We start from the raw sequence: 27,825 nt of genomic DNA on the forward strand, positions 1-27,825 counted from the left end.
GAAAAATTAGGATATTCAGTGGAAGAAATGCAGCTTTTGGTTTTGTCCTGTAATGGCTCATGATCAATAAGTATTAAATTTAAATAATTATTCTGATTTCACACCTGACTCTGGCTTGGGGAGAGGGTTGTTGTTAGGCTATTGTGACTTTAGCACAGTGGTATTTCTTACATTGTTGGGTTGGATGTTCTTCAAATAATGTTTCTGCTCCTTCCACTGAGGTCAGAACTGCTCTCAGAACATTTAGTGTCTTAATTTGTGCTTGGCAGTGATTATTGTAAATACCCCAAATGTGCTGACATGGTGACACTTTTAATTTCTCTTCCAAGAAGGTCAGACTAGGCTGTCTCAATCTCGGTGAATTGAACTTCTGGGTTTTTATAGTGTGATTGAAGTTATCTCATGATGATTCCACTGGGCTGTTTGTGCTGTCCATCCTGCCCCACGTGAGAGCTGCATTGTACTTTGCAGCCCTAGAAGGTTTTGTGATCTTTAAACATACTTAAAACCAAGTCAGAGTAAGATGAGCCCCTTTTTTATCTCCTCACAGACTTCAGGGAGCACTGAAACCATCTCTTAATTTTTTCTTGAGCAACATAAAATTCTGCTTTACGCTCCGCGTGAAGATTTCCAAAAGTAATAACTGATGTTTGCTGAGGATTCCAGGGAGATTTGAGGAAATCCTTGTGATGTCCAGCTCCACATATTATCTTCTATCCCCTAAAACTCTGCATCCCTTTGGATTTTGCAGGATGAGCAGAAGGCAGAGGACGAGTTGGCCAAGAAGCGCGCGGCGTTCCTGCTGAAGCAGCAGCGCAAAGCCGAGGAGGCTCGGCTGCGGAAACAGCAGCTGGAGGCCGAGGTGGAACAGAAGAGAGATGAAGCTCGGTAATGACACCTAGAAAAGGATGGTTTTATTTATCTTTAGGATGAGGAAAACTGTTCCACGTTGAACATTCTGGTGCGTTTGCCTTTCAGCCGCAAAGCCGAGGAGGACCGGATACGGAAAGAGGAGGAGAAGGCTCGGAGAGAACTCATCAAGCAGGAGTATCTGAGGAAAAAACAGCAGCAAATTCTGGAGGAGCAAGGGCTTGGAAAGCCCAAATCCAAGCCCAAAAAACCCAGGCCAAAGTCGGTCCATCGTGAGGAGTCTTACAGCGATTCGGGGACAAAGTGCTCTTCCACACGTAAGGGGTTGGGGTTGTGGGCTCTCAATCTGCAGATGTGCTGGAACAGAACGTGCCTGACAGTTTCTCTTCTGTTTTGCAGCTGACAATTTGAGCAGTGCTCAGTCTGGTTCCAGTCTGTCTTTGGCCTCAGCAGCAACAACTGAGCCTGAAAGTGTCCACTCGGGTGGCACCCCCTCGCAGAGGTACGGCCGGGCTGCGCTTCACTCCTCGTGGGGGCAGCTGGGCCTCAGTGCTGTTTGCTGCAGCTCACTGGCACAGAGGCATGAAGGGATGGGTGAATTCATCTGGTTTATGTGGCTGCCAACCCCAGTGTTCTGTACAGACCTGCAGTTTTGTTCTGTTTTCTCCCAGAGGAGTCAGAGTCTTGCTTTGATACCTCGCAGGGAGAATCAGGCTCTTCTGGGGAGGATAAGGGAGAATAAATAACCTGTTCCACTCAGGGCCAGCAGCTGCTGAATTTATGTGAGATAAGAGGGACAAAACCCAAAATTCTGGCATAAAATATTTTCTTTATCTCCCCCTCAGAGTTGAATCAATGGAGTCCTTACCCATTCTGAGCAGAAATCCCAGCAGGAACACAGAGAGAGACTGGGAAAATGCTTCCACAGCATCTTCTATTGCTTCAGTGGCAGAATACACAGGTGCCTGTTTTATTTGTTTGTTTGTTTGTTTGTTAGGAATACCAGAAAACCCCGTGGTGTGTTTGATGTGACACATTGTGACTTGTGAGAAGTTGCCAGGTGTATTTTGTTCAGTTTAATATCTCTAAAAGTCAGTCATTCTGGAAAAAAAACGAGGGTTTTTTCAACTGTGAATGAAAATATTAATGTTCATAAGTGCAGGACAAATAATTTTTACTCGTTTATATCTTCCCTAGGTCCAAAATTATTTAAGGAACCCAGCAGCAAATCCAACAAGCCTATTATTCACAACGCTATATCTCACTGCTGTCTTGCTGGAAAAGTGAATGAACCACACAAGAATTCAATATTAGAGGTAAACATGAAAATTATTAATGCCCTCACTACCAAATGTGTCTGTAATGCTAATTCTGTGGTCCCACTGGTGTGTTGCATGAATTCCATTTCTTAAAATGTGCCTGTGCTGGAGGATCCTTCCCTTCCTGTGACTGTGGGGCTTGTGGAAAACACGATCCTCTATTTACAGTTCCTAAGTTTAGAAAAGGCCTGAAAATCAGAGTTACTGAGAACAACTATTCAGCTCTTAAGTGCAAGCTTGAAACTGGGCATAACATGGGAATTTCCCTCATTTTTTTGTTTTTGGGAATGCAGGAACTAGAAAAATGTGACGCCAACCACTACATCATCTTGTTCCGCGACGCCGGCTGCCAGTTCCGAGCACTTTACTGCTACTACCCCGACACGGAGGAGATCTACAAGCTGACAGGAACGGGGCCAAAGAGCATCACCAAGAAGATGATTGACAAACTCTATAAGTACAGCTCGGACAGAAAACAGTTTAACGTGATCCCAGCCAAAACCATGTCCGTGAGCGTGGACGCCCTGACGATCCATAACCACTTGTGGCAGGCCAAGCGACCCGCAGTGCCAAAGAAGAGCCAGACTCGGAAATGACACCCAGCTTCCCTGGGAAAGAGGATCTGCTGGCTTGGGATTGCAGCAAGAGAAGATGTGTTTACCATTTTCCTCCGGTCTGGAATGAGAAGTGCAGAACCATAAACGCTTTTTAAGAAGCTTCGGGACAGGGACGGTGGATGTGAGTTCTTGAGGATGAAGGAACGTTGCCAGTGTTTTTTAGGAATGATCAACCTGCTGTTACACCCAATGCTATAACTACTGTGGCTTTCAGCTGACGAGGGGACTGTGTGCATGTAGCAAGATCTTTAACAAGTGGATTTCCTTTTACTTGAAGCTTTTCATCGGTACAAATTGGGAATAATTTAATTCTCTCTCCTCTCCACCTCATTCCCTCCTTTCTTCTCCTGTCGTTCCCAAAAGTTGGCGAGCTCCGAACTGCGGTAGGAGGATTGAACAGATCTTGGGTGAAGTGCTTTGGGTTTGGTTTTTGGTTTTTTAATTTTTTTTTTTTTTTTTTTTAAACCAGTCTTTAGGGAAAATCTTCCTTTCAGACTTTTTTGAGGAACTGTTTAATACATCCAGTTGTTGTACTGTATCTACTGCCAACTGTTAAAGTCCAGCTCTCAGATTCCTGAAAGAAAAAAAAGCCCCCAACTTGTGCTGCTCAGAACAGAGTTTACTTGCAGTATCTGTTGAGGATAAGCATTGCAAGGATTGCAAAAGCCAGTCTTTTTTTCTAAAACAAAACAAAAAAAATAATATTAAAAAAAAAAATAATTGTTCACACATGTAAAGATCTTCTGGAATACAATCATGAAGAGGCATAACAGGTGCTATAGCTGGAATGTGCCTGACTGCAGCTTAAGGCAATGGAGCACAGTGATTACTGATTTCAGTTTCAGGTAGTGTCCTAAAGATTTGTTTGCTTTAATAAAGGTGGATTCTGGTAGGTATAGAACATTTCCACTCTGAGCACGCTACTCCTGTACGATGGTGCACTTAATGATCACAGATTTTAATGTTTTTATTACATCATGAAATGTAATTCTACTTTCTTTGTCCTGTCTTTCTTCTGAATGAGCAGCATGCTCTACAATGAAGAGTGTGTTATGTTTTTTATTTTGGGTGATATATTAATATATATTGATTTGTTTTTCTCATTTGAAAGCGATTTTTAAACAGAGACATTTGCATTTGTTTCAAAAGCCCAAATAAGTCGAATGGCTTGGATTTCTTTTCATGTTGAAATATTAAATCTTGAGTTATGACCTTAAAAGTCTTTGTGTTTCAGCAGATTAAATTTTTGTCTGTGGTTAACAGGGTATATATATTTGCAGTTCCTTTTTTTTTTTTTTTTTTTTTTTTCCTTTTTTTTATTTTCTTTTTTATTTTAGTCCTCCCATGTCTCCCCCTTGGCCCCAGCTGGTTCCCAAGCAGGTTCCTAATTTAATCTGCCCCTCCGTGGGTCCGACGCGACCGCCCGTGGGGTCGGGGAGGTTCTGATTTGGTTTGCACATCTTCCCTTTCCTTTGCAAGTGTTACTTGAATTCGTGTCCCTGGAGGGCAGAAAGGCCCTGCACCATCCTGGAGAGGAGCTCTGAACTCCAGCCAGTGGAATTGTGAACCCCTGAGATGATGGAATTACAGAGACTTGTGCACAGAGTGGGAATTGGGATGAAGGGCTGGGTAGGTAGGGCCAAGTGAAGATCTTCCAGAGTGCTCTCTCCATGTTTTCCCTCCCCTCCTTCCAGGACAACCCTGACTAGGCTGCTGCAACTTTGTAAATGATGTTGGATAGTTTGCTGCTTGTAAATAATTAAAGGCTTTATGGTTTCTAAAAGTGCTGAGTATTAAACACCGTCATGAGTGGAACTTTTGTTACCATGCTTTCCATGCTTGTGCTTTATTTCTCACTGTTTGATATTATAAACCATATTTATTTTATGAAACACTGAAATTTAATAAAAATCATTAACTGATTTCCTTTTTTTACTCCATGTGTACTTTTGTTGGTGTGACAACATCCATCCCCTCCCAGAACTAATAATGCTTTAAAGATGTGCTGTTCTGCTTCAGTAAAACTTCACCTGGCAGGAGCTGTAATAATTTATTAATTTAATAATTGAAACCAGAGCTTCTTTCTCCTGACCCTGCTTGCAGTGTGCAAGGACTGGAACAAAAGGCTTTCAGAAAACTGGGAAATAGTTTAGGCCTTTTATTTCCTCAGAAGGATTTATTCCATGAGTCTTCAGACTCTTGAATTTGGCTGCTGGTGGGATTTGGATCTGTGTGGTCAGTGGCAGAATTGTGGTGATTTTTCTAAGTGATTCAACTACCTGAAATTTAATCTTTGAGGGGAAAAAAAAAAATCCCCATTAATCTGAAATACTTTGGCAAGGAATAAAGAATAAAGTGTGTTAATCTGAACACAGGGAGAGAGAGAAGCTTGTAAGAACAGGACAGAATTTGGGGGTGAATGTGCAGGGAATGTGGGCAAACTGTCCCTGTGAGGAGGCAAAGGCAGGCAGTGTTTTGTGGAAGGGAAATTGAGGTATTTTCTTACAGAAGTGTTTGGAGAATTCCAAATTTCAGCTCCAGTGTGTGTGTTCCCTGCTTGGTGTCAGGGAAAAGGGGGTTGTGACTCCAGAGCTTTGTTAGTGCTGATTTTGGGGTTGATTTTATGGAATCTGACTGGGGTTTTAGTGACATCACGGTCAATCCTTCACTTTTAATGACTGAAAACCACGTGCAGGAAGAATGAGGTTGATCTTTCCCCAGGAACTGAGGGGACAATGCTGATGTTTGCTGATGTCACCTCTAAAAACCCCTGCTGAGAATATGGAATTCTGTCCTTCCAGAGCCACTGGAGAGCAGAGTGTCAATCAATCTGTGAAACGTGTGGGAATTACCTGTTCCCTCCCTGGACAAACAGAATAATCACCTGTAGATAAATAGAATTAATTAATTTGGTGACTTGCAGCTTAAACTGTTTGTTGAGCTTGGATTTCCCCAGGATTAGCTGGAGCCAGGGGTTGTTCCCTCTCAGCAGAACTTTGGATAAAAAAGCTTCCAGCTGCTCCCAGAGGTTCTGCTGGGAGGAGCAGAAAGTGGCAGCTCTGTCTCTGACCAATCTTGATTTTTTTTTTTAATTAATTTCTCCCACATAACCAGTACAAGAATGGACATCTTTAAAGTGCAGTGCAGTTTCTTTTTGCCAAGCCCATCCATCAGTCTGTGTTCCTGTGCTCTGTGTTCGTGGTTGACGTGTCCTCGTCTCATTTTCATCCCGCTCTGCTGGAGGAGGAGTTCAAGAATAATTTTTAATTTGGAAAATAATGCCTTATTTTTAAAGACCTGGAAAGGCTGAGTGTGCAAAGAAAAGAAATCTGATTTTTGTCCCCCCCTTGCCCTGGGGAGTTGGGTGTAGAAACCTGGAGTTTGCACTTCCTACAACCCCATTTCAGGCTGTAATTTAAAGTAAAAATAACATGAACGAGTTCTCAGGACTAAAATTTGCTTTTTATTTGCTTTTTATCCCCCCCCCCAGCAAATCTTCAGAACTGATCACTGGGGCAGGGTCAGAACTACCCCAACCCCCCTCACTTTGTATTTTATTTAATTTCTTGTTTAAACAAGGTGTGTCACCTTCCCTCTGGAATTTGGGACCTGCTGAGCACACCTGGAATGCAGCACCCCTTCTGTGCTTACCCAATTAACTGCTCTGCAATTAATTAGGGGGTTAAACAGAATTAATTTTGTAAGCAGGTGAGGAGGGGGGTGAGTCCCAAAATATGATTTTGCTGCTCAGGATCTGCCCAATCTGCAAATTCAGCCTCCAAGGACATCAGAAAGAAGATTTTGCAGAGATTTTTACACCAATTTTTTTTTGCTGCAGAACTGGAGAAATCTGTGAAATATTTTGGGGTGGAAGGGGATGTTTTTCTGTGCTTCTGGTAAGAGAAAACTTTTCCAGAACATTCTTCAGGCCAGTTTGAAATTGGGGTATTCCTGTGGTCCACTCAGGTGTATTTTTCGATGTCTAGAACACCACCATTAAAGCCAAAAAATTGGAATTCTTGTCCTCAAGTTGAGCAGATGTTCTGTTGTTTAATTTTATATATTATGAAACCTGAGTATTAAAAAAGGGAGGAAAAAAAAATCTATTTATTCTCACCCCTCTGTAATTATTCTGGTTCTTAAATTTATATTATATTTAAAATTTCCATGGATGAATTTAGCTTTAATATCTTGTTGCAGCAGCCAAAAATGTATCTTAAGAGATTTTCCACTATGAGAGGGCAAAATAAGCTTTATTTTTGATTAATCCACCTCAAGTGCTTCAGAAACTAAAAAAAAAAAAAAGGGTGAATTTGCCTTGTTTTTTTGATAAAAAAAACACATAAATTTTACCCAGATCATCAGGACAAATATACCAGAATTACAGGAGGAATTTCCACACCATGAAAAGTAAATATATCACCCAATTAATCTGAGATCACCCCTCAGGCACTGAGCATCTCCCACTGTGCAGTGACTACAAAAAAAAAATAAATAATTATTTTCTTTGATTTTTGTTTGGCAACATAATCAATATCAAATTATTCTGAAAAAAAAAATCTGATTTTTCTGAGCTTTCTCTTGCAGGGCTGGTTTTGGGGGGGATTTGAAGATTTTGAGTTTCCAGTGAGGGAGTGAAAAGGGGCATTTTTGCTCTCCTGAGTGGTAAGTTCAACTCTCCTTGGGGAAAAAAAAAAAAACAATTTTAAAAACCTTGGACACTTCCAGGGATGGGAAGATTCCTCCAGGAATGTCCCTTTTTGAGTGGAGGTCAAATTAATGAAAAGATTTCTTAATTAAAATGCTGCTTTTTGGGCTATTCTGATTATTTTTTTTTTTTTTAGCTGTTCTCATCCCCAAACAGAGAGTTCCTCAATATTTGGAGAGAACAAGTGACAGAAATACAATATTCACTCGCTGCAATTATATCAAATAAAATTGAATTACATAAAATCCAACCTGGATGGATGGCATGAAAGTTAAAATTCCAGAAATGCAAAGACTCATTTTTATGCCCTCCCCTTCCCTCTCTGAGTGCTCAACGTGGTCACATCCCATTAAAAATATTAATCCCAATAAAAAAATTACATTTTTGATTTCTTTATTTCCTCGTCTGTGCTAAACATTAAATTCCCTTTCATCTCAGTCCTGAAATCCTGTCAGGAGTTTTTCTACTCCCATCCCTCTGAACTCCTTCAGAAAGAAAATATTTATTAGAGGAGGGGGGGAGATAAAAAAAAACCACAACAAACCCTCTGGGGAAGTGTCTTGAACTGACGTGTGCAGCCAGGATGATTAAAAATTCAATATACAGCGTTTCCTCCCATTCAAACGAGGCACTGCAAAGGAGGGCTTCAATCAAACCAATCTCCCAGAATTACCCTGTTTTTACATGGAAACCTTGGTAAAGGAAATCCCCCTTTTCTTCCTGCTTTTTGTCCATTCCTGGGAATAACTGGAAAATTTATAGCAATTTATAGCATAAAAATTAAAAAAAAAAAAAAAATCCTTCCCTGCTTCGCCTCCCCCTTCATTTCCCAGCCCCACCAGCAGCACGTTTTTTAATGTATATTTTAGTGCTCCAGATATTTTTCTCTCCCACGAGAATTTTCCAGTGTTAGGAGCTAAATTTTTTTAATTTTTTTTTTTTTTAATTTTTCTTTTTTTTTTTCCCAGCTGGGGCAGAGTTTTAAAGCAGATTTTGGTTCATTTTGCAGCGTTGGTTCCTCTTCTTTTACTGTGGAAGGTGAAGAGAGAAGAAAAGATGCAGCAAGATGAAGAACCCACTGCTGAAAAGCTCAGAAGTCCCTTTATACTTAATATTAAATCCTGTTTTATGCAGCCTGGAAGGGCTTTTTATGCAGCCAGAGCTGCTGGTTGTGGTGTTAAAATTACCTGATTTTGGGGGCAATAATTGTCATTCACCTGGTCCTGGAAAACTGAGAGGAATTTGTGCTCCCTCTCCAGATTTGTCCTGTTAAAAGTCAATAATTAAGAAGTGATTTAACAGGATTTTTTCTTGCTTGGGTTGATTCACTTCCAGCTTTCCCACCTGTTAATCCCAGAATTCCCTTCCCTGTTTGAGGGATATTGTTTGTGCCCTTCTGTATGGTTTTAAATAAATAGATTTTTACAGTCTTTGTTTAAAATGTTTAATAAAAGCGCTCTCTGCTTCCCCTGGATTTGATCTCCAGGTTAAAATCCCTGTGTATGTTCTAGAAATGTTTGGTTTTTACTGGAAATAACAGAAACTGGGGAGTCAGTGAGAAATATCTGAGTGTTGGGAGGTGGAAGAACAGGCACTGAATCCTGGCACAACATCAGTAAAATAAAAAACAAACCCTCAGTTAAATACCCACAAAATTGAATTCATTTATTAAATCACAGAAAATTAGGATTAAATCAATTAATTAAATGATGTTTAACTGCTGCAGCACCACACCAGGCAACCTAAGCTGCCCTTTGTGCATTCAGAGCTTTAAAAACTGAGGCTGAAAAATAAACTTTTGGTGCATCCCAGGCTTGGAGGAGCCGATTTGAGGCTCATTTAAAGCCACTGGATTTTAAAAAGTGATGTTTGCTCCCAGGAAAAAAAAAAAAAATTAAAAAATTCCAACAGCAGTCTGTCCTGTTGCTGCATGCAGCTCTTTTATTTTCATTTATCTTTACAGAAATGTGAAGCATCTTCACAGTAATTGTACAAAACCCTCTCCCCCCTTGGCTGCGTCCCGGAACAGCTCCCAAAATTCGGTCTCCGAGAGGAAAGACAGGAGTTTCACCTGCTGTTGCTGCTGAAAAAATCAAGATCCATGCAGGAGCTGACCTCGGAATACAAACATTTTCCAGAGAGATTAAGTAAAAAGGGGTATAACAGGAAATAAATATACTTGTAATACTTGTTTAATGCAGGATATATGGATTTAGTCCATATTGAACGTAACATGCTGCTGGAAAACCCCGAAAGATCCCAGCTGTCCTCGTTCCTGCAGCTCCCCAGGGCCTGGCCTGCCTCTGCATTGGAGCACAACTATTTTCCTTCAGAAAAATCAGGTTTTTTGGTTTTTTTTTTCCAAAAAACCATCCGTGGAAGGTCCTTGTGCTCCTCTCCCGACCAGCCCTTTGGCAGCAGAAACGACTCCCGTGGCTACTCCCACCTTGGCAGGACCGTTAGAAAAATAAAATACTTTTGTTTTTACATTAGTACTGAGGCTAAAGAACTAGGAAAAATAAAAAAAAAAAAAATGAACCCTTGGTTCTCACCCTTGCCTTGCCCACGGGTGAATTATCTACAGGGAGGGGGTTGTTCCTCCATCCCAGGAGGAGTTTGGCTGGGAATGGGGAGCTCCCGCCTTGAATCCCGGGATTTATACACTGGACGTGCCCAAAACACAGGAATATCGAGGCTGTTTTGGCAGCATCACAAACCATTTAGTCCTTTTGGTTTGTGGTTTCCTCTCAGGTCGATGATCTGCTGGAATTTAAGGGGCAGGAAGGATCTCGTGTGCCCAGAGAGGGACCCAACGCTCCGAGGGAGCCTCTGGAACATGGACGGGGCCCCAGGGCTGAGCTGGCTGCTCGGGGCTGGGGAGGGGAATTTAAAGCAATTTAAAGTAAATTAAATAAGTAATTTAAAGTAAAAAAGGGGTTTTTTTTAAGGAATTAAAGTGCCTTGAAATGAGAGGGTTTGGCTGAGGAGCTCTGTTTGCTTCTCCACCCCCACCAGCACTGTGTTCACCCTGTCCCGCGCCCCAGCAGGCAGGTGGAACAAAAAAACCACCTAAAAATCATATATTCTGAGTAAACACATGCAGGTAATCACATCTGTGGTTTTATTTGGGATTTGGTTTGGTTTTTTTAAACCTGTGACCCTGCTTTGTTCCACTCTCCCTTGAAAACGTGGGGTTTGGAAAATGCTCTGTGTCTCAAATGTAGACAATTCAATATATAAATGCTCAATGAGGCATTTTTGGGGGGATCTGAGCACCCTGAGGCTTTCCATCAACACAAAGCCAAGGTGTGTTTTAATACTTCAACCCCTCCCCCTTTTTACCCTTTCCAACTTTTGGTTTTTTTTAATTTAAAGTGACAGATTTGGCATGCCCAGTTACAAACAGAAATAAATAAAACATGGATCTGCCTTAACCAAATAGATGCAAAATTAATAACTGAAAAAAAGAAAAAAAAAAAAGGCAAAAAAACCAACCCAAAAACCCACATTTGAGACAGTTCTGTTGGTGCCCAGAGCTCAGTGGAGAGGGAGGGTTGGACTCATTGCTTTTCCCTGCTGTGCCTCTCCGAGCCCGGGATGTGCCATCACCCAGGGCCTCCTGACCAGCACTTTAGGAAAAAAACCACAATAAATAATAAAAATAGGACACCAAAACCCCATCCAGGCACAGCAGGTCTCTCTCAACACCTTCTCAAGGTCCTACCTTGGCACAGGTCCTACCCTGGGCATCCCCAATTCTCCCCCAGCGCCACGGGCAGGACGGGCAGCACATCCCTGTGGGCATCTCCCCAGCTGTTTAAAACTGTCATTTTAAGCAGGTTTTGGCTTTTTCTTTTTTTTTTCTGTAAACATTTAGTGGGGTTGTCCTGGGGAGCAAGGAGTGGATGTTAATGGCAACAAACCGTTCAGCTGGCTGCTGATGGGATTTCACGGCCACGTTGTGCTTTCCAGGCTTCTTGTTAAATCAAAACAAAGCAAAACAAAAAAAAAAAACCACACTGGAGTTTTAAGATATGAACACAAAAGTATATAAAGTTACCCCTGCCTTGGTTAGTCACTTGGCAGGCAAATAAACCCTTTCCACGTGTGCAAAAATAGATGGGAGACACATCTGGTGTCTCCTCCGCCGCCGGGTCCCCGCGGGTGGGCGATGCTGGACGCTCATGCACCTCTGCTGCAGGCAAAGCCACGGGGATGGGGGGGATGGAGTCAAACAGGGATGGCTGGAGCTGCTGGGGGGTCATGGTGGGTGGGGGGACAGGCAGAACCCGCTGCCTTAACGGTGTCACCGATCCAGGACCGGGAGAAGGATGAAAAGCCACGACCGGGACAAACTGGGGGACGGGGGGAGGGGGTTGGAGCCCAAACTGCTCCTGGATGGAGGGGAAAGGGCTGAGTTGAGACATCAAACCAGCACAGCCAACCATGTGTGGGCCTGGCCACTGTGCCCCATCCCACCCCCAGGACGAGGATCCCCGAATCCCCCCAGCAGCAGCAGCAGCAACAGGGGACACAAACCCGGGGGCACCGTGCCCGCAGCCGGGGCTCAGGCGGGGCACGTGTGCCAGGAGGCACTGCCCTGGGGACAGCACGGCTTTGGTCACCCGGGCTCGGCGTGGTTTGGTTTGTGAGACACCCCAAAGTGCTGGAGGGCAGAGCAGCCCCCGCCATGGCACCCGTGGGGGCTGCACCGCCCCATCCCATCCACCCCAGCACGGCACCCGCCAGTCCTTCCCAGTGCCCGGCACAGAAACCCAACGGAGGGCGACGAACAGGGGGTGGGGGAGAGAGCAGAAGTTTGGGGACCCAGGGAGGAGGATTTTGGGGCAGTTTTGCTCTCAGGTTGACCGGCCCCACCCAACGCAACCAACCTGCACCTTGTGGGGCGACACCAAACCCAGCCCTGCCCCCGGGGTGGGGTGGGCACCGGGCTCAGCCACGTCCTGCCGGCCCCAGCGCGGACTCGCTCACGAGTTGCGGTATCGGTATAAAAAGTTAAAATCCACGGGGCGCTGCCGCCGGCTGGGGGTTCTGTCCGGCCCTGGCTCTGTCTGGCTGTGGGTCTGTCCGGCCGTGGGTCTGTCCGGCCGTGGGTCTGTCCGGCTGTCCTGCCCCTCCCAGGGCTCCGGGCGTCCCTCCCACGGCGCAGAGCCAGGCTGGGCATGGCCTTCCTCCGGCCCCCCCGGCTGCCCCGTCCTCTTCTCCGCCGCCTGTCCCGGAGCCCTGTGGCCCTGGCAGGGGCTCTGGGCGCGGGGGGGCCGCTCACAGCTGGGTCTCGTCGCGCGTCTCGGGGTTGCTGGAGCCCAGCTTGTTGCTGCAGCTGCTCTTGCGGCTGTGGCCGTCGTTGGCCACGTGGGCCAGCGGGTCGGAGCGGATCAGGTACCTGCAGGGCACAGCTGGGTTACACCTCTGGGACCCCCCGGCCCCCCAGGACCAGGAGGGAGCTGTGTGACCCCAGAATTGGGGTCTGGCCCAGCCCTGAGGCTGGGATGTGCCCCACGGTGTCATGCTGGGAGCTGCTGCTCGCAGAGCACGGCAGCTGTTCAAACAATAGGTGTTAAATAATAATAGCTGTTAAAATAAATGCCATGAAATAATAGAAGAAGTAAGCAGGAGTTGTTCCTCCTGGAGCTGCACGGTGGCAAAAGCCGAAGGAAAAGCTCCACACTGCCCATCAGAGCAAAGCTGGGGCTGGAGCGATTTGGGCTCTGGAATATTGAGAGGGGGAACAGCTTGGGAAGGAGCCAAAACCTGCAGGTATTTATGAAAAATCATGGAAAGCAACACAGTGGGGGTTGCCCCAGGGCACTGTGGCTTGTGTGAGGGCACAGGGAGCCCACAGGAGCGTGGGGGCATCACCTACACGATGTCGTTGAGCTCCAGCCGCGTGTCCGGGGGAGGATTGATCAGGACGTAGGACAAGGTGTTCTGGTGGTCGTTCATCTCATCTGTGAGAGGAGGGGAAAGGGCTGGTGAGGGAGGGACACCCCGGCAGACACCCCAACAGACATGCTGACAGACACTGTCCTGGCCCTTGCTCCCCCAGCAAAGGGGTCCCTTCACTGGGAAAAGCCGCGGGCGATGGCACTGCCAGCGGGAGAGCACCAAGAACGTCACTGCCACCTCCCTCCACGCCTCCCCAGCCTCTCCCCCGCTACGGCACGGCCCAGGGGACTGGCAGATGTAACTCTTCGAAGTCCCCACTCCCCCCCAAAATAAAGTGAGAAGTCTTACCTTGGTGCAGTGCAAAAGAGGGAACAGGTTAGTCCTGCTGTGTGAGGTACAGCACGAGTCCAACCTCTGCGTCAGGGCAGCCAAACCCCACCCCGGGGGCCACACAAATAAACACTCTGCCCACCTCTCCCCTTCTTCAGTTACTCAATTTAGCATCAATCCAGCAACAGGATTAATTCAAGGATTGGGTCTTTCCCCTGCCCAAGGGAATTTGCCTCCGTGGGGTTTCAGAGCTGTGGGTGCCGTTTGGGGCCGGCTCTAAACCACGGTGGCCTCCCGGGGAGAGGGGGTGGGGGGTTTGGGGCCACCAAAAGCTGCACCCAGGGACATCCACGATGCCAGGAGGGGCCCCTGCGCTTCCCGAAATAGCCAAGAACAAGATCATGGTGGAATGGATGGGGGTGCGAGGCTGCAGGCGGCCGGGGTGGGGGGAAGCTGCGACAGAGAACACGGTGGTTTCCAGACGGGCTGATGGGCTGTGGATGGACAGGATGGAGAGGGGACGGACAGATGGACGCCGGGGCAGCGGGAGGAGCACCGAGGGACACCAGCTCACTGCAAGGCTCGTCACTGGGATGCCTCTTTTGGAAAGGCTCCTCTAAGCGCCTTGGAGCACACCAGGTGTTTGATGATCCCAGCAGATGGAGCTCAGTTTGGGGGCAGCAGGACCAGGATCTGGGATCAAGCACTAACTCCGGGCTGGGGGGGCTGCTCCCTGTCCTGCTGCTCCCACCACCCCATCCCTGCTGTGCCCCTGCCCAGGGGTGGGGGTCCCCATGTCAAAGGCTGCCCTGCCCCGTGCTGGGCACAGCTGGACTCTCGTGCCACTGCAGTGCCAGCTGTGCCCCCTCACCCTGGCACAGGGGAGAGGCCCAACTGCTCTTCAACCCCAGCACTGGGGTGCCAACAGGTTCCTCCTGAGCTGCCTTTGCCAGGACACATCCAGATGAACCCCCGGGGCATCCCGTGCAGGTGCCACACCCAGCAGTGCTTGCAGGGGGACACCAGCCCCTTGTTTTGCTCCTCAGACACATCCCTGGTACCTCTGAGGCCGCAGAAGGTGCCACAGCTGGGCAGGGCTGGGACCACCCCCGGGGAGACGCTGTGTGGGACCCTGGCACAGTCCCCCAACACTGCCCCAGGTGTGGGCCAGTCCCTGGAGCTTTGGCCATCCCAGTGCTCAGCCTTACAGCGAGGCAGGGGCAGGGGTGGCAATGCTGAGGCAAAGGGGGGGCACACAGAGCCCGGGACCCCCCTGGCAGACACGGGCTTTGACATGACGGGAGGTGGGGAGGGCCCTGGCTCACGGCAGGTGTCCCTGCTCCATGGAAGCACCTTTTCCTGACCCCCCCATGCAGCCAAGCCAGGCACTCTGAGCACACCAAGTATATTGCTCCATCATCCCAGCTCCCAGGGCAATATACTCTGCTGGAGTGGGGCTTCCATGAGCCCCAGCTGGGGCTGCCTCTCTGATGAAGGACACACTTCACAGGGAAATGCCAACGTTTCACCTTAAGCGTGGCCTGGTGAGGCCAAAAATACAGCTGGGTGGGACTATTGCTAAGCTCAGGGAAAAGGGGCCTCTCCAGGGCACGTCACACCCTGGTGTAAAGACAAAAATGATGCAAAAACCCCTCAGCTCCTGCAGACCCCAGCAAGGTGCCCAGAGCACCTTGGTGGCACCTCCTGCTGAGCTCAGTCAGAAAACAGGGTCTGCCAACGCTGGAGAGGGGTCCAGGAGGGCAAACCGAGGGGTGCAAAGGGATTTGGAAGTGGTGCCTTGCCCTTGGGGCTGACCCACGGGCACCAAGGTGTGGGAGCTCCAGCAGCTCATCACAACATGCGCAGGCAGCTCTGCTGGGCTCGTCCCCTCCTCGAACTGCCACTGGCTTTGCAGCCCAAAGCCACCTTGCAGAGCCACGGGGGGGAGGGTTCTGTTGGAGACAGCGAGGGCTGTGATTTCCCTGTAGGAACTCAACTAGAAAAGGGTCCCTGAGGTTTCTATCTCCCCGATTCAGTGAAGCCCTGAGTTTGCACCACCACTACAGGCCAGTCCTTTGATTTCCAGTGCCACCCAACAAATTAGTGCTGAAAAGCTCGGGGATCTAAGGTGAAAACCGGCAAGGGTGAGGTTTGGGCTTAGCTGGCATGATCTTGTTGTACGCTGCACGCCATGAGTCACGCGGGACTCCCAGGGAGAGGGAATTACCTTGCAAATATCCCAGGTTTACCCGATTCATCACATCACTGGCTGTTAAATTTGCTACATCCTCTACAGAACATACAGGGAAAGGCACAGACATAAACAGAGAGAGAGAGAGAGGTCAGCAAGCCATGGTTCGGCAATATCAGAGACGAGCTCCTGCGCTGCAGCCACAACGTGAGCAAAAGAAAAAGGAGAGGGGCGGAAGGCAGAGCAACGTGTGCTTCCAGAACACCACGGGAGGCCACACACCGACGGTGACACGTGGGGACAACACACGGCCCGGCACCGCTGGGTGCAGAGGGGCCACAGGGGCCAGGGAGTTGAGGGTCCCCCAGCGCCCTGGCCCTGCCCCACCCCGATGGGATGGGGGTCCTGCACCTCCCCCACTGCCTCTTCTCCTGCCGGAGATCCCCCAGTTTGCTTCCACTGACAGCTGCCAGGACAAGGATGCCAAGTCTGATCTAACCCCAAGACGTGCCCTGAGCCCCCCACAGTGGGGCTGAGGGTGGGGCAGCCCCTGCCAACCCTCACCAAGGCCAGGCAGCCCCTCTGAAACCACAGCAGAAACTTCTGGGACCAGGACTAGGGAGAAAAGGAGAGGAGGGATACACCCCTGCAAGCCCTTGCCTGGCATTCCCTGTGCTCCCTCCGTCCCACCTCGAGCTGGCTCTCCTGCCTCCCTCCTGCTGGTGACATCCACGGCCAGCCCGTGGGCCCTCCACTCCAAACCCCTCCTGCACTGCACTGAAACTCTCCTCCTCCTTCATGTGCCTAGAGCCAAGATGGGAAAAGAGGGATCCCACCCCCTAAACATCCCAAAACCAGCTCCCATCCCAGCTGGGGCTCAGGGCCAGCCTGAGTGCGGGCAGGGGCCGGTGCGGGGTGGACGGACTCTCTTGGAGGATGGAGCAAACAAGCAGCAGCACAGGATGGCTTCAAAGAAAGAAAGGAAAAAAAAAACCAAACCAAACCAAAAACCAAACCAAAACCCAAAGCAAACAAACCAAGGGAACTGTGGGCTACAGACTTTGTCATAACCCAGGGGTGGGGGGAGTCGTCCGGGGGGGGACACACAGACGGCAGCACCGACGGGCAGGTCAGAAGCTTCACAAGAAATGCAGCTGCACAGAGGGACCCTGAGCACTGTCACAGCCAGACACCGCTGTCACACGCCACGAAGCAACTCAGCCCTGCAGCTACCGAAAGGCTTTCCACGGAAGAGTTTATGACGGATTCAAGTCTATAACACAGGGGGTCTGCGCCAGCTGATGGGGCTTCACCTCTCCCTGCCGCTCTACAGGGGCTCTCGGGCACAGGGGTTTTGCTGACCCGGGGTCGGTGTGTCCTGAACCACCAGAAAGGAGGGGGCAAGCGGGGCGTGGCACCCCGAGGCTGCGCGGGGAGCACCGGGCGCTGCTGCGGGCGGGAGGGCGAGCGTCACTCTGCCACTGCCAGCTCCTGCCTGGAGCCACCCCAGAGCCCAGGGGTGTGTGTGGGGAGGGGGGAGCTGCCTGCAGCTGGCTGGGGGTGGCAGGGCGGGGGGATCTGCGTGGCGGGACCCCAGCTTGGAGCGCTGCAGAAGCACAAGCAAGCTGGGCAATGAGGAGCCGCTCGGAGCAGGCCCGGCAGCGCCTGCGGGGACAGGCTTGGTGCGGGGCTAAGCTCGGCGTGGGGTTAGGCTTGGTTCAGGGGTTAGGCTTGGCGTGGGGTTAGGTTTGGCGTGGGGTTAGGCTTGGCATGGCGTTAGGTTCGGTTTGGGGGTCAGGCTCGGCATGGGGTTAGGCTTGGCTCAAGGGTCAAGCTCAGCTTGGGCGTTAAGCTCAGCTTGGGGGTCAGGCTCGGTGCGGGTTAGGCTCAGCTCAGGGGTTAGGTTTAGCTCTGGGGTTAGGCTTGGCTCGGGGGTCAGGCTCGGTGCGGGTTAGGCTCAGCTCAGGGGTTAGGTTTAGCTCTGGGGTTAGGTTCAGCTTGGGGGTCAGGCTCGGTGCGGGTTAGGCTCGGCTCGGGGGTTACCTGAGGAGCCCGCGAGCGGGACGGGACACAGCACCGCAGAGCAGCTGGGCCGGGCGGCACTTACCGTAGCCGGTGGTGGGCAGGCCCAGGTGCTTCATACGGTTTTTGACGAGCTCGGACAGCTCCTGGCGCTCGGAGCGCCGGTACAGGCTCAGGCGCTGCTGGCTGATCCACTCGGCCGTCTTGCTGGAGTGCTTGTTGCCCTTCCTGCTCAGCCGCCGGGCCCACTGCATGCTCTTGCGCCGCAGCAGAGGGTGCTCCGACTGGTCGCTGGAGCACGAGTTCCTGTGGTGGCTCGTCTTGATCCCCCAGTGCTCCTTGACGTCCTTGGTGTCCTCGCAGTCCTCAACATTGATTGAGATCTGTGACTGGAAGCCCGGCAGGTCACGGGGGTGGGGGAGCCAAGAATGTCTTGGCCGGTGGCTGGAGGGGCGGGATCTCCCCCGTGGGATGGGATCCTTCCTCTGAGCCACCCCCTCCCCCGGCACTTCACCCCCGTGCTGCCAAAACTACCTGGCCAGCAGATTTCATAGAATCATGGAATGGTTTGGGTTGGAAGAGACCTTAAAGATCATCCAGTTCCACCCCCTGCCATGGGCAGGGACACCTTCCATAGACCAGGTTGCTCCAAGCCCCATCCAATCTGGACTTGAACACTTCCATGGGGAAGTGACATGGGGCAGGCACAGCTTCTCTGGGATAAGCACTGTCGAGTGGAGTTTAATGGGCACATGACATCCCTCCACAATTACCTCTGGGATATCTGCCCAAGACACAGCCATGCTCACATCTCCCTGTGCTTCCTCTTACAGCAGCAATTCTGCCACATCTCCAACCCAGCAATCCCACTGGTGAGCGGGAATTTATTAACAAAGCCCTTTCAGGCCTCTCAAAGGGGTGGGTTGCGTTTAATTAAATGTCAACTTTGAGCTCCCTGTCGCTGCTTCCTACAAAGCTGCGAACTGCCGGTGTTTAAGAGGGATCCTGGCTCGTTTCCTTGCTTCTTATCCCAGTTAATTACACGTCAGGGCACTGAGGACTTTTCCCAGAGTGCTGAGTGAGGCTCAGCCAGTGTTGCTGTGGGGACAGGCAGTGACAGCCAGCACAGGGCACGTGGTGGCTCTCGGTGGCCAGAGCTAGGACAGCACTTGCCCACGGATCAGCCCCTGGTTGGGGGGGGACCAGAAGGCAGCACTGACAGCAGGGCAGTGCCCGACACCACCCCAGTGCCCGCGGCAGGATGCGAGCGGCACTCACCTGCGCTCTGATGTCGTGGGGCTGCAACCGGGGAGAAGGGAGGGAAAACAAAGAGTCAGCCCGGCAAAGGGACAGCCCTGCTGTGCCCCCCTGCTCCCTGGGTGCCTGGTGGCACGGCAGAGCTGTGCCCAGAACATCCCTCCCTGCCCACACTGCCTGGACAGACGGGCACTGACACTGACCCAGTTTATCCAGGACACCACCCCCAAAACAGCCACGGGGCTGCTGACGAAGGGAAAGCAGAGCTTCCCCTCCCCTCATCCTCCCCCACTGCTGAAATCAGCTCTGAGGGGCCTCATGGACCCCACCAGCAGCCCCTTCCCAGCACGTGCCACCACCGTGCTCCTACCTCGGAGGTGGCGAACATGTGAGACTCCGTCCTGTAAATCCCGATGGGAATCTCGGCGCTGGAGGAGCAGAGCTTCTGGAAGAGGCGGCCGTACGTCCGGATCCACAGGTCATCCTCAGTGATCTTCATCTGAGCAACAGGGGACAAACATGAACCACTCAGAGCCCGCTGAGGAGCACCTGGGGCTGCTCCTGAGCTTCCCCCCCGGCTCATCCACGACAATCCCAAAGGCGAGCCGGACTCCACAAGAAGACCAGGAACAATTTCTGGCCTCATCCTTCAGAACAGGGACTGTGGTCCTTGGCAGCTCTTGGGCTGCTGGTAGTGCTGAGGTTCCCCACGATGGAGGGGAACAATGACATTGGCAGTGTGGCTCCCCTGACTCCCCAGAAGAGGGGAACCCACCCCACATATGTGCAGGGTGATGGATCCCACCAGATCCACAAAGACCTGGCCTGGTGGTTTCAACCCGAAGGGGTTTGGCACTTACAGCACAGAGGTATCCAGAGCCTGGCGTGGTGTCGAGGCCCAGCAGCAACCGGGTGATGGTGATCATGTAATCCTTCACGAACGACTGGGGGGAGACATTCGGGTGAGAACCCAGGGAAAAGCTTTGCTCAGTTATTCACTGGGAGATGCAGAGGGGTGGCCAGAGCTGCAGGGGTGCCTCACCCACAGAGCCCACCTGGCTCTCACCTGGTAGAGCAGCGTGTCCAACATGCTGATGCTGAAGACCCTCCCGGCTGCGAAGGGCAGCCGGAACATGAAGGCCAGGTTGGAGCCGTTCTCCCTCTCTCTCTGGAAGAGGAAGGAGAGATGAGAGCACAGGTTGCACAGAAACTAGAGGGCTCGTGGAAATGGGAGGACAGCAGTGTAGTGTTTCTGGTGGGTGTGACAGGAGGGAACCAGGGCAGCATCCTTGCACCAGGGGAAAGAGGGTTTTTTCTCCACAGAAATGTGAGACACAACTGGGTTTTCTGGACATGGGAAGAGCACAGGACTTTGAGCAGCTCATATGCAATCACTCTCAGCAGTGACTTCCCAGGCCCCTGTGCAGGGGACAACCTTCTCTTACCTTTTCTAGTTTGGAAAGGGCAAGAGAGTAACTGTCCTTTGCTCTGAACTGCATGAACCTCATGTTGGAGGGGTGGGTCAGCTCCGTGATAATGCTGAGGCTGGGGAAGAGCCTGCAATGGAAAGAGACCTGTTATCCTGCAGCTCACTCAGAGGTGAGATCATCCCCTGCAGTTACAGCCTGAGGAGGACCAAACCCACCCCCGTGCCTGTCTGAGGACAGAAATAGCTGATTAGGAGCTGTTTCCTCAACCACAGATGTGTCCCACTGCCCACAGCCACCTCCCCGGCCACCAACACCCTTCCTGGGCTCGTCCCCAGCAGCGGTCACCTCTCACCTGAACATGGTCTGCACGTTGACAATGGTCTTTGCATCTGCCATGTAGTCCTCCTCGGCGCTCATGGTGCTCTCCTTGTCCACCACCACCAGGTTGTCGGCGTAGATGATGCCGCACTGCAGCAAGCTGTCCAGGCTGGGCAGTTCCCAAAGAGAAGAGCGCAGGGTGAGCCCTTGGGGAGGACACAGGGAAGCGGCACGCTGCGACACGCAGCGCTCCAGCCAGCCCAGCCTGCTCCCCACCACCAGCTCTTCACCTGCTCCCATCTACCAGGGAAGGGGCTGACACCCTGAGAAGCCAAGGGTGGGCTCAGCTCTACGGTGCCAGCCCGTGGGGTGACCCCAAAGTCTGGGCTGGGATAAATCCAGCAGCACCCCAAGCCACGACAGCCACGCACGGAAACACCTACTTGTCGATGGTGCCCTCCATGTAGTAAACCATGGGGAAACAACAAATGGCTTCCAGAAAGTGGTGCTCAGGCCTGGAGGGAGAGCGACACAGAGCGAGGCGGTTCAGCAAAGACAGGCACAAAACCCAGGGCCAACATCAGCCGAGACACCCCTGGGTGGCACCGCCGCTCCCCCGCCCTCCCATCCCACAGCATGAACACAGGGAGGGCTCAGTGTGATGGAAAACATCCGTGGAAAAGTACTTGCTTGTTGTCCAGCAGCAGCACGATGGGGTTCAGCTCCTTGCGGGACCGATAGTAGGCCCGGAGGGGCACGATGAAGTTGTAGAGCCCGTTCCCCGCCGTCTCTGCCGACACGATTATCAGCTTGTTCTTGAACCCGTAGGCTTTGGCGTCCTCAAAGCTGTTGTGCTTGCAGCCCTGTGGGGTGGGAGGCAGCAGGGGGACTCAGCAGATGGCTCTGGGGGGCTGAACCCCGCCCAGGCAGCACCCCCAGCCCCATCGTACCTTGTCCAGCCTCAGGCAGCAGAACGGGGCTTTCTCGGGCAAAAGGTGGCACAGAGTCGGGGAGCTCCCAATGTAGGGGGAGTTTGGGGGGTAACCCTTCACATACCTGCAGCAGAGAGAAAAGCCAGCAGTGTGAGGGCACAGGGAGAGTTTCCACATACCCAAAATTCAGATGCTGGGAAAAAAAACCCAAACATTTAACAGCAGCAGCCCAGGGTTCAAGCACATCAGCGGTAAATGCTCCACAAAAGTCTCTGAACAGCTGGAAGTTGTCCCAAATATACATATTTAGGAATGATTTTTTGCTATGCAAAGGGCCATGAGATTGTAAAGGTGCAGGGCCAAAGCCCCACATTCCATGTTTCCAGCACGGGTGGAGAAGGCAGCAGACAGGACCACTGGAGGGAGACAGGGCAGGAGAGGACAGTGCTGAGCCAAATAAAGAAGGAAAAAACTTCGTGGTCCATTTGTAGAGTTAGTTTTGGTGAACAGGTATTTTAAAAACCAACATTTGTACTTTTGATGGAACCAGAAGCAGAAATTTCCATTTAAAGAACAGCTAAAAGTGGACATGAATTCAATACCAATTTGTGAGGGTTCATGGATATTCAGTAACCCCCCCCCCATGGCTGTGACACCATCCAGACAGAGAACCAGTAAGGTAAGTCTGGCTGTCACAAACTAACAGACACTTCAAAAGCTGTGGTAAATATCTATTTTGCATTTTTCATTTATGTGCAATGGGGAACAGGACCCTCTCCACATCAGTGAGGTGAGAGAAGTGATGGAACAACCTGCCCATCCCCAGCAGCCTCTGCCTTGGGGCAATTTGCTGATTCCCAGAGAATTCCCCAAGGCAGCCCACAAGGCTCATGGTCATGGGGATTGTCCATGGAACAGCTGTTCGTGTGGTCACGGAAAAATTGAGAGGGGCTGAGCCTGAGCATCCCTCAGGCACCACTGAGAGTACCACGGTCCCTGGAATGAACCAGAGAGAACTGGATCCAACCAGAACCAAGAGGATCCAGTGAGAACCAAGAGGATCCAAGCAGAACAAACAGGCCAAGGAAGGGCTCAAGGACCAGAGAGTGACTCACTCCACAACTGTTGACCCCTCCTCGTCCGACTGCGTCATCTCGTCCTCGGACTGGTCGCTGAGCAGGTCGCAGGGCAGCAGGGACGAGGTGTCTGCCAGCTCGAGGACGGGGGCGATGCTGGGCCGGCGGTTCCCGGAGCCGTTCTCGGCCGGCAGAGCCAGTTTGCTGCTGTTGGCAGGGCGACATTCCGTGTTCTGCAGGTCCATGGCCACTGTACCTGGACACGGCGGGGGGGGAGGCACGGCAAACACGCTCTAAGGAGGTGCAGAGAGCCGAGGGAGCACCCTGCAGCCCTGCACAGGGGAGGAGCAGCCCAGGGGACGCTCAGCCATCCACACCAGGAATGGGGAGTGCGGGGAAAGCCCCCACCAGTGCCCTCCAGCTGGGTACTGGTGTGTGGGGCATCTCCCTGGGGCACAGCTCAGCCGGCCCAGGGACTGTCCCTGCCTCCTGCCAGACACCACTGCCCTGCTGGCACTCCCATCACTTCTGTCCCTTCCTTCACCCTTTGCCAAAGGCCCCTCTGTGAAGGAGCTGTGTGACGGGAACAGTGACAGAGTGTTCAGCAGAGCTCTCTGCGCCTTGCTGGGGGATAATCTATGCAAATTGCTGCTCGGGAGTACAAACACATCAATTATTTGCCTGGAAATACGACGTGCTCGTGTGGCGCAGCCTCCCCAAAACCCGCTCTCCCCAGATACAAGCGGGAAGTAATGACTCATGGCATTCCTCATCTGCACCACTCGCTGCAGAGCAAACAGCGCTTTCCTCGGGTTGGGAGCCATAAACGTGATTTAGGATGTGGCCAGTGGCACTTCTTCCTCCAGCCCGGGAAATAATTGGGGGCTAAATCCAGGCTTGGGGGGGGGCTTATGCAAACACCCTTAATGATAATGGACATCACGAGGTTTAATAGTGGTATTTGAGCTTGCTGAGGGCACCCAGGGTGGCAGGAGATGTGTGTCTTGTACTGGTGACCGGGACAGGGGCTGCAAAGGGATTTTCAGCGGCCTCGGCACCGGTGGGGGACAGGGCAAGGAGTGTGCAAAGAGCAAAACCAAACCAAACCCGGGAAAGGAAACAAACCCAAACTTGGGGAGGAAAAGGGAGGGGTGTGTGCAGGCTCCTGCTCCCCCCGAGGGAGCCCTGCTGCCCCCCTGCCCCCCGACTCACCCATGCTGGCGATGATGCTGTGCACGGGCAGGCGGGACGGGCCGTCATAGTTGCCCCTCCCCGCAAAGCCCTTCTTCTTCTGCTTCTCCTCCTGCTTGAAGATGAAGGCAGAGTTCTCCTCCTTGGTGATGTTGATGTAGAAGCAGGTGTCGGACGCTGCCATGATGTGCCGGGGGCCGGGGTTCAGCAGGATGCTCTTGTTCTCCTCCCTCCGGATGCCGATCAGGCACACGCCGTATCTGCGTCAGGAGCACGAGGTGGGAGATCACAGCTGGAGAGAAACCCCCCTCCGGGGCTTTGTCCCTGCACAAGGGACCTGGCAGTGCCCTCCTGCCCGCCCAGGGATGCAGACTGGCAGGTATCTCCCGCCCAGCCCCGCCTGTTTTTCCCGCCCCGCCCTCACTTCTTGTGCGCGTGGAAGGCAGCGTAGGTGAAGCTCTTCCCCTCGTACTCCATGAAGAACTTGCTGTCCCCCATGCGGATGTGATAGACCTCATTGCCCGAGCAGCGCCCGTACATCCGCTGCCACTGCTCCGGGGACTCCTGGCCCTCCCTGCAACGACAGCAGCAGCGTTGGGATGGGCCCCTTGGAGCTGGGATGGGGATTCCCACGGTGTCAGGTCAGGCACAGACCCCGGCACAGCGGTCACATCCCGGGGCAGAGCCACAGGGCAGGAGCACTGATCATCTCTGGAGCTGCCACCGAGCCCAAGAGTGGTGAGATGACGGTGGGGAGATGACAGCAAGGCATCACCACGAGCTGAGGACAAGCTCGTTTCCACCTCGGCTTTTTAAGTGCCTTTTTATTTAACGAGGGCCCCTGCAGAGTGCAGAGGGAGGGTTCAGAGCCCGTGTTGGCAAACAGCTCCGAGCATGGGGTGAGAGTCATCTGGCAAGGATGTTTCATAACTGCTTTGATGGCACTTTACCCAAAATTCAGACATTTCTGACCAGCCAAAAAGCGCAGGACACGCACACCACTGCTCCACAGGGCTGGCAGAGCTCCTTCCAGCCATGCTGTGTACACACCCACCAAAAAGCCTGCAGGGTCTGGGTCTGCTCAGGCTGTGAATTCACCTTCCTGCCACTGGCACTGTGCCAGCATAAAGATATTTTTATTCCCAGCCTCTGGAAAGGTGGCACTGCCCGGCCCATCTGCACTGGGATGGTTCCCCTGCAATATGGCTTTTGCTCCTGACCTGGAGTGAGCTCCTAAATCCCACTGTGCTACCTCAAACACACCCCAGACCCTCACCTTGTGCCCCTGGGCTCAGAGACTTCAGTGCTGCCATCCCTCCATGCTCAGGCAGGGGCAGGGGAGGGCAGGGGTGGGGAGGGGAGGGCAGGGGTGGGAAGGGGCAGCACTCACTGGCCACGGGAGGTGTGCACCAGCAGCGTGATGAGGGTGGAGGTGGCAGGGCAGACGCAGTTCAGTGCCAGCATGGCATACTTGCACTCCTCTTCACAGACAACGTGATCTGAAAGGCAGAGGGGACCGTCACAGCAGGGAGGTGGACGGATGGTTTCCCTGGCTGGCAGTGCCTGGGGATGTGGTCATTTTGGGGTGGTGTTGGGGACTGGGTGTTTCCTCCTCCTGCCAATCCAGGAGGGTTTTCAGCTGATCACCAGCTGGGGCACAGCCCCTCCAACTCACCCGCAAACTTGACGTGAAATTTGTTTTCTGGCTTTAAGATCTGAACGTAGAGGGGACAGTTTGGAGCAAAGTCTTTGACAGCCCAGGCCCTCAGGATGGTCTGGTGGTCCTGGCCAAGGAGAAGAGCAACAAGAACTACTTGGCTGATGGTTTATTTTCCCCCATGCTTCTACACCTGATGGACTGCAAAACACCCACCACCCTGCAGATGTACAGCAAGGGCTCCTGCAGCACCCGCTGCCAACGGGGGATAACTGTGCCCCAAAAACCAGCACTGAGGGGAAACCAGGACAGCAGAAGGGAGGTGAGCCCACAGGGGGTCAGCCATGAGTGCACTGCTGCACTGTCCCTGTGCCATCCCCGAGACTCTCCATGGCACTCAACCCCACCCTCTTGTCCCAGCTGCCTCCCAGCACCCTCCTGTGCTAGGCAGAGGTGAGATGCACCCATCACCCCAGTCCCCACTGCCTGGGACATGAACTGTTCTCAGACTGTGCCACCCCCTGTCCAGGCTCACCGCTGCAGTCCGGTCCACCTCGTTGCGGCTGCTGAGGATGAAACAGGCCTCTCCATTGTCCATCCTGCAGAGAGAGAGCAGTGACCCCGTGAACTGCACGGGCCCATGAAGCTGGGCACTGCCTGCACCAGCCAGGGCACTGCCAGCCCCCAGAGAAGGGACACCCTGGTCACACATCTGGGGACCCTCCTCTGGCGTTCTGGGACCTGCGGGCAGCTCGACCGCGTGGCAGGACCGGCCCCACCAGGGATGTGCAGGGTGTCCCTCTGCTCACTTGGCTCTCATGAGGTCCTGGTCCTTCAGTGCAGAGCCCTGGAGGTAGATCACTCGCTGCGACCACAGAGGGATCTGCAGGACCCGCCGCACCTGGATGTCCATCTCTGTTGGGCAAAGGATCACCACGTAGTAATCCTGCAAGAGAGAGCCCGGCATGGGTGGGTGTTCCCCCAGCCCAGAGAGCCTGCGAGCCCACCACACGCCTGGTCCTCACCTGCAGGCGTGGGTGGGCGTAGAACTCGTTGAGGAAGTCCATGAGGAGATCAATCTTGAGGGAGCTGACGCAGAGCACGACGTGTTTCTCCGTCTGCGCGCGGTGCCGGCTGTAGTTGCCGCCCGACTTCTGCCGCTCCATCCACAGGTAGACGAGCTCCTCGAACTGCAGAGGGAGGCAGAGGGCTGATGTCCCCATCGGCAGGGCTGCCCCGGGGCACGCCTGTCCATCCCCAGCCGGGCAGGCCTGACCTGGAGCGGCAGCACGACCAGGGCGACGCAGATCATGATGACGACGAGCAGCTGGGAAGGCCAGATCTTTGGTGTCACATCTCCGTAGCCCACGGTGGAAAAGGTGACGATGCAGAAATAGAAGGACTTGAAGAGGGAGAGCTTCTCACCTGCTCTTTCTAAATGCTGGATGCCACAGGTCCTGGAGGGAGAAAGCCCCGTCACAGCCCAGGAGACAGGGCAGAATAACCCCACAAACCTGCAGCTCAAAGTCATCCTGCTAAGCACAAGTGTCACCTCAGTCTTCCTGGACCAGAATTGTAGCCTCACCCAGAAACACATCCGTGGCCCCAGCAGCAGGAGATGCCACGGGCCAGGAGCACTGCTGAGCTCCAAAATGGCATTAGTCACCCCACTCGGAGCACCATCTTTATTGCCAAAACCTCATGAGCCTGAAAGCTTCATTTCCTCTACGTTCAGCAACTTAATGGGGTAAAATGCCTCAAACCCAAGCCGAGGAAGATTCAAAGGCTAATTTAGAGCTAAGTAGCCAGTGATGAGCACTGCAACCCCCACCCCAAAGGAATGGCCTTGTTGTTGGAAACACAGGGTAAAAGGCCCAGTTAATTAAGAGGAGCCCCAGTGGCCTATTACACAAATCTGTGGGGGGAGGAAGAGCGTGGTCAGAGCCAGTGGGTGCGATGGGTTCTGGTGAATGAGCCGTCACACACCAGAGCCCATGTCC

General features: G+C 52.2%; 2 protein-coding genes across 13 annotated transcripts in view; one reads left to right on the forward strand and one right to left on the reverse strand.

The window, feature by feature from the left end:
• Nucleotides 1-10,568, forward strand: part of CAMSAP1 (calmodulin regulated spectrin associated protein 1) — a 38,784-nt gene extending 28,216 nt beyond the window's left edge. For all 3 annotated transcript variants that reach the window (XM_050320213.1, XM_050320212.1, XM_050320214.1), the window contains 6 exons: nucleotides 752-888; nucleotides 979-1,187; nucleotides 1,270-1,372; nucleotides 1,716-1,831; nucleotides 2,068-2,186; nucleotides 2,483-10,568. In XM_050320213.1, the coding sequence (XP_050176170.1) occupies nucleotides 752-888; nucleotides 979-1,187; nucleotides 1,270-1,372; nucleotides 1,716-1,831; nucleotides 2,068-2,186; nucleotides 2,483-2,785 (987 nt within the window). In that variant the 3' untranslated portion in view covers nucleotides 2,786-10,568. The remainder of the gene's footprint in view (nucleotides 1-751; nucleotides 889-978; nucleotides 1,188-1,269; nucleotides 1,373-1,715; nucleotides 1,832-2,067; nucleotides 2,187-2,482) is intronic.
• KCNT1 (potassium sodium-activated channel subfamily T member 1) overlaps nucleotides 9,433-27,825 on the reverse strand; it is an 83,974-nt gene continuing 65,581 nt past the window's right edge. For 4 of the 10 annotated variants that reach the window (XM_050320215.1, XM_050320220.1, XM_050320222.1 and 1 more), the window contains 22 exons: nucleotides 27,102-27,282; nucleotides 26,851-27,015; nucleotides 26,635-26,771; nucleotides 26,361-26,424; nucleotides 25,844-25,952; nucleotides 25,559-25,667; nucleotides 24,593-24,742; nucleotides 24,190-24,428; nucleotides 23,017-23,233; nucleotides 21,920-22,025; nucleotides 21,660-21,832; nucleotides 21,413-21,484; nucleotides 21,004-21,138; nucleotides 20,667-20,778; nucleotides 20,288-20,389; nucleotides 20,082-20,165; nucleotides 19,592-19,720; nucleotides 19,243-19,263; nucleotides 18,050-18,353; nucleotides 15,979-16,041; nucleotides 13,399-13,483; nucleotides 9,433-12,918 (listed from right to left, as the gene is read on the reverse strand). In XM_050320215.1, coding sequence (XP_050176172.1) covers nucleotides 12,798-12,918; nucleotides 13,399-13,483; nucleotides 15,979-16,041; nucleotides 18,050-18,353; nucleotides 19,243-19,263; nucleotides 19,592-19,720; nucleotides 20,082-20,165; nucleotides 20,288-20,389; nucleotides 20,667-20,778; nucleotides 21,004-21,138; nucleotides 21,413-21,484; nucleotides 21,660-21,832; nucleotides 21,920-22,025; nucleotides 23,017-23,233; nucleotides 24,190-24,428; nucleotides 24,593-24,742; nucleotides 25,559-25,667; nucleotides 25,844-25,952; nucleotides 26,361-26,424; nucleotides 26,635-26,771; nucleotides 26,851-27,015; nucleotides 27,102-27,282 — 2,878 coding nt within the window. In that variant the 3' untranslated portion in view covers nucleotides 9,433-12,797. Of the gene's footprint in view, nucleotides 12,919-13,398; nucleotides 13,484-13,769; nucleotides 16,042-18,049; nucleotides 18,354-19,242; nucleotides 19,264-19,591; nucleotides 19,721-20,081; nucleotides 20,166-20,287; nucleotides 20,390-20,666; nucleotides 20,779-21,003; nucleotides 21,139-21,412; nucleotides 21,485-21,659; nucleotides 21,833-21,919; nucleotides 22,026-23,016; nucleotides 23,234-24,189; nucleotides 24,429-24,592; nucleotides 24,743-25,558; nucleotides 25,668-25,843; nucleotides 25,953-26,360; nucleotides 26,425-26,634; nucleotides 26,772-26,850; nucleotides 27,016-27,101; nucleotides 27,283-27,825 lie in introns of all 10 variants that reach the window. The other 6 variants (XM_050320219.1, XM_050320224.1, XM_050320216.1 and 3 more) reach the window with 5 other exon arrangements.

This window comes from Myiozetetes cayanensis, unplaced genomic scaffold (genome assembly GCF_022539395.1).
Source record: "Myiozetetes cayanensis isolate MyiCay16 unplaced genomic scaffold, myiCay2020 scf23, whole genome shotgun sequence".
Lineage (NCBI taxonomy): Eukaryota > Metazoa > Chordata > Aves > Passeriformes > Tyrannidae > Myiozetetes > Myiozetetes cayanensis.